The sequence below is a fragment of the Salvelinus fontinalis genome, unplaced genomic scaffold, assembly GCF_029448725.1.
Source record: "Salvelinus fontinalis isolate EN_2023a unplaced genomic scaffold, ASM2944872v1 scaffold_0344, whole genome shotgun sequence".
Lineage (NCBI taxonomy): Eukaryota > Metazoa > Chordata > Actinopteri > Salmoniformes > Salmonidae > Salvelinus > Salvelinus fontinalis.
The window spans coordinates 137,031-146,743 of NW_026600553.1; the positions used below are offsets into that span (position 1 = coordinate 137,031).

The following is a 9,713-nucleotide window of genomic DNA, read 5'->3' on the forward strand; positions in this document are numbered from 1 at the left end:
GATTTCAGTAGCCCTCCAGTGTAATTGCTTACTCTTACACGCTGCGCATGTACAATCCCATAACTGCTTGCACACCTTATTTATGAATCTCTTAAAGGGACAGTGCCATCTAGTGGATATAAATGAATACAACTATGCCATTTAACCACCTGGCTACATTTGTATTACAACTAAAGTGGCCAAATAACCTCTTTACAATGAGTGTAGAGCCTAACTGGCATGCACATGCAGCGCATGAGTTTCACGTTTGGGGAAGATCATTTTCACCCCAAAAATATAATTTTATAACAAAAGCATTAAATGCATAATCATACTATGGGGTTGGCTCAGTCCTATTGGGTGGACTGAGTCCTAGTGCGTTAGCTGAGAACTACTGCGTAGGCTGACTAGTACTGCGTGGGCTGTGTCCTAGCACGTGAGCTGAGTACTACTGCTTGGGCTTTGTCCTAAAGCAGACCGGCAGCCTGGGATAACAGGACACTATCATTCATCACACCTTGTCACTCTTTTGCAGTAAAATCTCATAACCCAAGGAGTTCTCTGCAGCTACCACCACCACATCTATTTTCTGTGATTTATGTTCCATTTCTGCGGTACAGTTGATAACCATGACTATGAATGCTAAGAAACCAACCTTACTGAAACACGTGTTATTCCTATCACTCTCTATTGGCCTCGGCATACTCACAGGGAGCCTCTCAGGATCCCTCGAAACTGGACCCATCTTCCTCTACTACTCTCTTCACTGCCTATGAAGATACCTTCATAGAAAATGACTCAAGTAAAAGTGAAAGTCACCTAGTAAAATATTACTTGAGTAGTCTAAATGTATTCGGTTTTAAATATACTGAAGTATCAAAATTAAATGTAATTGATAAAATATACTTAAGTAGCAAAAGTAGAAATCATTTCAAATTCATTATATTAAGCAAACCAGATCAGATGGTACCATTTTCGTGTTTTTTTATTTGATTACGGATAGCCAGTGTCACACTCCAACACTCAGACATAATTTACAAATGAAGCATTTGTGTTTAGTGAGTGTGCCAGATCAAAGGCAGTAGGGATGACCAGGGATGTTCTCTTGATAAGTGTGTGAATCAGACAATTTTTCTGTCCTGCTAATCATTCAGTGAAAGATGTCGAACATATTAATAGTAAAGTAAAGATACCCCCAAAGATTACTTGAGTAGTACTTTCACATAGTTTTACTTTAGTTCTTTACGCCACTGGATAATGGCTGACATCGGAACTCTCATTGGGTTAATGAGGCAAATAGTCACACCTGTGACAGGTCCTTTAAAAGGAGAGGTGGAAGAAGTAGACCATAACTCACAGACAACAGAGAGACAACCAGTGAATCCCTTGGAAGAGTGCAGAAGGTGAGATTGTGACATTATTTAATAGACTAGCTGCCCCTTTAAATGGCACCTTAATCTTATGTGTCCCCGGTCAAATGTAGTGCACTATATAGGTCCCCATTTTGTGGATGACACCCCCCCCCCCCTAAAATTAAGAGCATAGACTAACAGTTACCTTTGCAGTAAATTGGTAGTCTCTGACTAGATCTAGGATGATTCCCTATGTAGTGCACTGTGGGCCTTTGTCAAAGGTGGTTCACTACAAACGGAATGAGGAGCCATTTGGAAAGGATCCATATTCCTGTGTGCCAGGCTTATCTATCGTATGTGGTTGAAGAGATGATACCGGAGTTTTGGCAATAGCTTAGTAGTGCCGTGTTGCCCGTACTCGGTTCTTGGGGTCCTCTGGACTGGGTGTAGGAAATGCTGCCTCAGCCGTTGTTTAAGTTTTGTACTTAACACAGGGTTTCCATAACCTCTCCTCTAGTACCAACAGCCATTCCAGATTTAAAATGCTCTCTTTCTCTCTCAGGAGACTATCACAATGGCGATATTGACCATCATTCTGCTTGTCAGCACAGCTTTTGCTCTGGGAGGTGAGAGTTACATACTTCACACTTACTCACCAACATTTTAATAAAACATTAGTGGGTGTTGCTCTGTCCTATTCACACACGTAGGTATTAATGTTTCTTTTCATAACCCGTTGTCCCTTGGACACCCTCTGAGGGGCAACCATTATCAACTGTGACACTGGAGAATTTAAGGTTTTGTTTTGCTCAAGGGCACAGACAGATATTTCAACTTGTCATCTCAGGGATAAAAACTAGCAACCTTTCAGTTACTGGCCCAACTCTCTAACTGCTAGTCTACCTGCCACTCCTCTAGTTCCAGAGATGTATATTGGTGTCTAGATGCTGGCCTGAGGTATTCTGATATGAACTGTTTGATCATTCAACTGGATGTATGATTGGATTGTCTAGCAACTATCAGGAAATAACACTGATACAATTTACCCCCACTTTCAGTCTTTGTTTCATCAGCTGTTATACAAAAGACAGAAATGGAATTTTGCCTGCATAGGGCTTTTAAAAAAGTAGCACAATTTCAGTATTTAGCTAGTTAGTACGTAGGTTACTTCTGAAGTGGAACCCTAATCCGTATAAACTACTTCTGACTAGGGGGAGTAGGGACGCAAACCAAGATTCTGGGATGTATGTCCAGCAATGTATATTATGTCCATACATTTTGTCCACATTACAATGTTTGTTACCTGTGTCCAGATGCTACGATACGACCCAAGACCCCATGTGAGCGTGCTAGAGATGCCGCGACACATGGCCCAATTGGAGCCTACATCCCAACGTGTGACACCGCAGGACAATACACCCCTAAGCAATGTTGGGGCTCTGCAGGTGAACACGGACGCACATACACACTAAATTCTCCAATTCAGTTGAATGTGACACTTCAATGTGTTAGTGTAATATGTCTATTGTTTATGGAACATGTCTATTTCTGGTAGGTTACTGTTGGTGTGTGACCAGTACCGGACAGAAGATCCAGGGTACTGAGACTCCACCAGGCACTGCTCCAATCAACTGCTAGCAACTGTTCCACCAAGGTGTATATACATACTCATTCACTAAATGTTACTACTTTGCAGCTGATTCTGGATGTTAATGTTATGTCTGTAATTGTAGGTGAAAGGTGTTGGAATGAAGATGTTGGAAAGAAGACGTTGAAATGATTGACAGTTGTCTTTACTGTACTACAGGAACTGATTCACATCCCATATAAACAGATTAAATGGTTGAATTACTTACTTTATTGTTGGTGTGATAAATTGTTCAGGATATCTGAACCAATCCATTTCTGGGAAATAGAGGAAGTAGGACTGTTATGGTGACTGTATTACCACTACATTGGCGGTTACAGGACAATAAGGCAATGAAATACCACGTGACCATGGAGTAATTGGGCTTCTCCAAGCTCTGATGCTGGTGATGGTCATTAGTAGTCTACAACACTTGTTAACTGCCTGGTACTCAGCACTCTATTGTCCCTCTAATCACTCTGACATCATTGCAAATGTAATTTGAAAATCTAAATCACTTCATGAGTTCATGTTGGCCAACATTTCTATAAGCTATGCAATTGGGTGAGAACAGCCTGATGGCTTCTATTAAAAAGAGGAGGATCCCATCTGCTTCTACAGGCTGAAAATACTATATCAACAGTACCAGGCAAGTTTTAACACACCTACTTATTCCAGGGTTTTCAGTTATAATATTTTCTACATTGTGGAATAGTCAATTATGGAATCATATCTTAAACAAATCAAACTATATTGAGATTCTTCAAAGTAGCCACCCTTTGCCTTTACAGCTTTGTACACTCCTAGCATTCTCTCAACCAGATTCGTGAGGTGGTCACCTGGAATGCATTTCAATTAACTCAACATTTATTTGACACATGCTAATTTTAGTGTGTAGCAATGCTAGTTCCGACAGTGTAGTATTGTCTATCAATTCCCCAACTACCTAATACACATATCTAAAGGTGTGAATATGTACTTATAAGTATATGGACAAGGTGTAAAATACACGTGATAAAAGTAATGTAAACAGAGGCATTGTTTAAAGTGGCCAGTGTTTGGGTCTCAATGTAGGCAGCAGCCTCTGAGTTAGTGATTGCTGTTGAGCAGTCTGATGGCCTTGCAATAGAAGCTGTTTTTCAGTCTCTCGGTCCAAGCTTTGATGCACCTATACTGACCTTGCCTTCTGGATGGTAGCTGTGTGAACAGGCAGTGGCTCGGGTGGTTGATGTCCTTGATCTTTTTGGCCTTCCTGTGACATCGGGTGCTGTAGGTGTCATGGAGGATAGGTAGTTTGCCCCCGGTGATGCGTTGTGCAGACCGCATCACCCTGTGGATAGCCTTGCGGTTGAGGGCGGTGCAGTTGCCGTACCAGGCTGTGATACAGCATGACAGGATGCTCTCTGGTGCGTGACATTGGTGTACGTTTATCATATTTTTACAGGGACAGTGCACATTAATCAACGTTTCAGTAAAAGTGACGGTTTTAGCCAGCTGGCTAATTTTCAACCGCAGTCCCTGGGCAGGTTATTAAAAACAATTACAATATAGAAAATCATTGAGCAGTGAGCACACGCAGAGCAACATAGGGCAAGACATAGCATACAGACAGAGCAACATAAGCAAGATGTAGCATTCAGACAGCAGCAACAGAACAAAAAAGCAGCAAGACAAAATTCATAAAAGCAAAAAATTGTTTCCACACCTCACAAGCTTAGGGTCTTAATAGTCAGTGGGTACAACATCTCCAATGCACTTCCTTATAAATTCACTCACATAGTCAGCGTATAGGTCAATGTTATTCTCTGAGGCTGACCGGAACATATTCCAGTCCGCGTGATCAAAACAATCTTGAAGCGTGGCTTCCGATTGGTCAGACCAGCTTTGACTGGTTCTCGCCACTGCTGCATTCTGTTTGAGTTTCTGCCAATAACACGGTAGGAGCAAGATGGTCGGAGTTGCCGAAGGGAGGGCGGGAGAGGGCTATGTATGCATTGCGGAAGTTAGAGTAGCAGTGGTCGAAGGTATTGACCCTGCTCATAGCGCAATCAATATGCTGGTTGAATTTAGGTAGCCTTGTTCTCAAATCTGCTTTGTTAACGTTTCACGCCTCTCAACCCCGGATCCGGGATCACCCCCCACCCCCCCCACACTGATTAGCATCGCTAGCATAGCGTCACAATTAAATAGTAGCATCTAAATATCATTAAATCACAAGTCCAAGACACCAAATGAAAGATACAGATCTTGTGAATAAAGCCACCATTTCAGATTTTTTAAATATTTTACAGGGAAGACAATATGTAAATCTATTAGCTAACCACGTTAGCAAAAGACACCATTTTTCTTTGTCCACCATTTTTTCTCTCCACCAGTAGCTATCACCAATTCGGCCAAATAAAGATATTGATAGCCACTAACCAAGACAAAACCTCATCAGATGACAGTCTGATAACATATTTATTGTATAGGATAGGTTTTGTTAGAGAAATGTGCATATTTCAGGTAGAAATCATAGTTTACAATTGCACCCATCATCACAACTCGACTAGAATAAATACAGAGAGCAACGTGTATTACCTAATTACTAATCATAAAACATTTCTTAAAAATACACAGCTCACAGCAATGGAAAGACACAGATCTTGTGAATTCAGACAATATTTCAATTTCAAACAATAAATCGTTATATTAGCATACCACATATGCAAACGTTACCCGAGCATTGATTCAAGCCAAAGAGAGCGATATCGTTATCATCGCCAAAATATATTAATTTTTTCACTAACCTTCTCAGAATTCTTCCGATGACACTCCTGTAACATCATATTACAACATACATATAGAGTTTGTTCGAAAATGTGCATATTTAGCCACAAAAAAACGTGGTTATACAATGAGAATACTAGCAAAACTGGCCTGAAAATGTCGGGCGCCATCTTTGACAGTGATCTTGTCTAATGAATAACTATTCATAAACTTGACTAAAAAAATATAAGTTGGACAGCTATCGAAAGACAAATTAGTTCTTAATGCAATCGCTGAATTACATTTCTAAAATTATCCTTACTGTGCAATACAGGGTTCGCCAAGCGAAGCTATACCAAAAAAAATGGCGGAATATGCGTTTAACATTTTTCTACAGAACAACGATTTATCATCTTAAATATTTCTTACTATGAGCTGATCTTCCATCAGAATCTTGGGCAATGTATCCTTTCTCCGGTCTAATCGTCTTTTGGTCGAAAGATGTCCTCTTGTCCGTCGAAATGGGCACTAACGTTCGACCGGTACTGGAAACGTGCCCGGCGCTTCAAAGTGCATCACAAAGAAATGCCTCAAAATCGCACTAAACGGATATAAATTGCTATAAAACGGTTTAAATTAACTACCTTATGTTTTTAACACCTATAACGAGTAAAAACATGACCGGCGATATATAAGTGGCTAAACCAAAGCTTGGAAAGAGAGCCAGTCCGACGTCCTTCGTGCGTCAGGCGCAGCAGGAAAAGAAAGCCACTTCCGCCTTGTGCTCTTTTATACAGGCCCTGATTGCGCAATCGACTCCATTCAAATTGTCACCTCTTACTGACATCTAGAGGAAGGCGTGGGCAGTGTTTGTATCCTCATAGCATTTACAGGGACTTTAAAACTGACCTGGGACCAGAGGCCAAGATTTCTGAAATCTCACTCCCTGTCAGGAAAAGTGCTGTAGAATGAGTTCTGTTCCACTCAGAGACATAATTCAAACGGCTATAGAAACTAGAGAGTGTTTTCTATCCAATAATAACAATAATATGCATATTGTACGAGCAAGAATTGAGTACTAGGCAGTTTAATCTGTAGACCAAATTATGCTAATGCGAAACAGCACCCCCTATAGTGGCAAGAAGTTTTAAAATACCCAGCTACAATAAATGCAGCCTCAGGATGAACGGTTTCCATTTAGTATAGAGTCCAGTGAAGTTCCTTGATGGCCGTCTTGGTGTTTGCTTGAGGGGGAATGTACATAGCTGTGACTATAACTGACGAGAATTCTCTTGGTAGGTAAAATGGCAGCCATTTGATTGTATGGAATCCTAGGTCGAGTGAGCAGAAGGACTTGAGTTCCTGTATGTTGTTCTGATTACACCATGAGTCGTTAATCATGAAGCATACACCCCCGCCCTTCCTCTTCCCAGAGAGGTGTTTATCTCTGTCGGCCCGATGCTTGGAGATGTCACGTTCTGACCATAGTTCTTTTGTATTTTCTTTGATTTAGTGTGGTCAGGGCGTGAGTTGGGTGGGTATAGTCTAGTTTTTCTGTTTCTATGTGGGGTTTCTTGTTTGGCCTGATATGGTTCTCAATCAGAGGCAGGTTTTAGTCATTGTCTCTGATTGGGAACCATATTTAGGTAGCCTGTTTTCTGTTGGGTTTTGTGGGTGGTTGTCTTCAGTCGTTGTGTGTCTGCACCAGATAGAACTGTTTCGGTTTTCACTTTGTTGTTTTTGTATTTTGAGTTGTTCACTTCATTAACCTGTTGGGGATGGGGGCGCTGTTTAGACTACTTATGCTAATGTGGCTAATTTTTTAAACGGCTTCCCACAAAATCCTTGATCGTACAATATGCATATTATTATTATTATTGGATAGAAAACAGTCTATAGTTTCTATAGGAGTTGAAATTTTGTCTCTAAGTGGAACAGAGCCCATTCTACAGCAATTTCCCTGACATGGAGTCAGATTTGAGAAATGTTGGCCTCTCTTCTGAAGTCATTTAAAAGGGCACTGTCGTTGCTATGACTATACGGACACTTCTTACGTCTTCCCCTGGATGCCTTTACGTGATGACGATTCCAACGGGGTCGATTGCACGTTCACAGGCCCTACAAATGAAAAAACCCTGAAGCTAGTCATTCTTTGGGAGCTGCGTCATGAGCAAAGTGGACACCGGCGCGCACCTGTTCCAAGCGTTAGTTTAGCCTGTTATATTTCTCCGGTCATCTTTTCACTCGTTATAGGAGTTAAAAACATCATAAGGTAGTTAATTTAAAGCGTTTTATAGCAATTTATATCCGTTTAGTGCGATTTTGGGACATTTATTTTTGCAACGATGTGAAAAGTTGGGCACGCTTTTCAGTTCATCCCGAACGCAGTTGACTTTTCCACATGGCAAGAGGACAGCTTTCCACCAAAAGACGATTTCTCCCAAGAAAGGATCCTTTGCCCAAGATACTGATGGAAGAACAGCTCAAGGTAGGACATTTTTATTATGATAAATCGTGTTTCTGTCGAAACATTTTAGTGGCTTAGGACGCCATGTTTTTTGACGTAGCTTCGCTTGGCGCAAACTGTATTGAAAAGTAAGGATAAATAAAAAAATGTAATAACGCAATTGTATTAAGAATTAAATTGTCTATCAATCCCTGTCCACCCTATATTTTTTAGTCACGTTTATGAGTATTTATGTATAAGAGTAGATCACTGTCTAAGTGGCGCAAGGACAAATTCTGACCAGCTGAGTTACATTTCACATTGTCTAACCATGATTTTGGTGGCTAAATATAAACATTTTCGATCAAACTGTATATGCATGTTGTAATGTGATGTTACAGGAGTGTCATCGGAAGAATTCTGAGAAGGTTAGTGAAAAAATTAATATATTTTTGGCGATGTTGACGTTATCGCCCACTTTGGCTAGAATCAATGCTGGGCTGCTATGTGCTATGTGCTATGCTAATATAACGATTTATTGTGTTTTCGCTGTAAGACACTTAGAAAATCTGAAATATTGTCTGTATTCACAGGATCTGTGTCTTTCGATTCGTGTATGCTGTGTATTTTTACGAAATGTTTGATGATTAGTAGTTAGGTAAACACGTTGCTCATTGTAATTATTCTAGTCCATTTGTGATGGTGGGTGCAATTGTAAACTATGCCATATACCTGAAATATGCACTTTTTTCTAACAAAACCTATCCCATACCATAAATATGTTATCAGACTGTCATCTAATGAGTTTTTTTGTTGGTTAGGGGCTATAAATATCTTAGTTTAGCCGAATTGGTGATGGCTACTGGTGTTGGTGGACAAATAAAAGATGGTGGATTATGCTAATGTGTTTTTAGGTAATAGATGTACATCTTTACATATTGTGTCTTCCCTGTAAAACATTTTAAAAATCGGAAATGTTGACTGGATTCATAAGATCTGTGTCTTTCATTAGCTGTATTGGACTTTAATGTGTGAAAGTTAAATATTTTAAAAAAATATTTTTTTTGAATTTCGCGGCACTGGTTTTTCAGTGGGGGGGGGGGGGGTGCCGCTAGCGCCACGCTGATCCTAGACAGGTTAAATAAGATGAACAATTACCACGCTGCGCATTGGTCCTCTGATCCTTCAAACTTCTCCTCCTCAGACGAGGAGGAAGACGACAACCGTTACAGGAGAAGCCCGGTGGCTGAACTGATTCCGACGACATATCCCGATAGAGCCATGTTTCCGTGAAACAGAGAATGTTACAATCTCTGATGTCTCTCTGGAAGGGAACCCTTGCTCGAATTTTGTTGACATTGATGTCAAGAGACTGGACATTGGCTAGTAGTATACTCGGGAGCGCTGGGCGACGTCCACGTCTACTGAGCCTGACCAGGTGGCCTCTTTGCTGTTTTTGGGTCGGCTACTGGAATTAGATCCATTGTCCTGGGTGGTGGTCCGAACAGACATTCCGCTTCGGCAAAGTCGAATTCTTGGTCGTAGTTTTGATACGTTGACG

The 9,713-nt window shown here is 40.8% G+C and overlaps 1 protein-coding gene across 1 annotated transcript; it reads left to right on the forward strand.

The window, feature by feature from the left end:
* The first annotated feature begins 1,299 nt into the window (after positions 1-1,299).
* Positions 1,300-3,186, forward strand: LOC129845713 (equistatin-like). The gene is made up of 5 exons (XM_055913600.1): positions 1,300-1,382; positions 1,894-1,957; positions 2,645-2,776; positions 2,887-2,985; positions 3,065-3,186. The coding sequence occupies exons 2-4, from the start codon at positions 1,906-1,908 to the stop codon at positions 2,967-2,969; spliced, it is 267 nt and encodes an 88-aa protein (XP_055769575.1). The 5' UTR covers positions 1,300-1,382; positions 1,894-1,905; the 3' UTR covers positions 2,970-2,985; positions 3,065-3,186.
* The last annotated feature ends 6,527 nt before the right edge of the window (positions 3,187-9,713 follow it).

Coding starts and splice junctions, on each gene's coding strand:
- LOC129845713 (XM_055913600.1), top strand. CDS start 1,906: ATGGCGATATTGACCATCATTCTGCTTGTCAGCACAGCTTTTGCTCTG. Junction 1,958..2,644: donor CACAGCTTTTGCTCTGGGAG/GTGAGAGTTACA, acceptor ACCTGTGTCCAG/ATGCTACGATACGACCCAAG. Junction 2,777..2,886: donor GCAATGTTGGGGCTCTGCAG/GTGAACACGGAC, acceptor TATTTCTGGTAG/GTTACTGTTGGTGTGTGACC.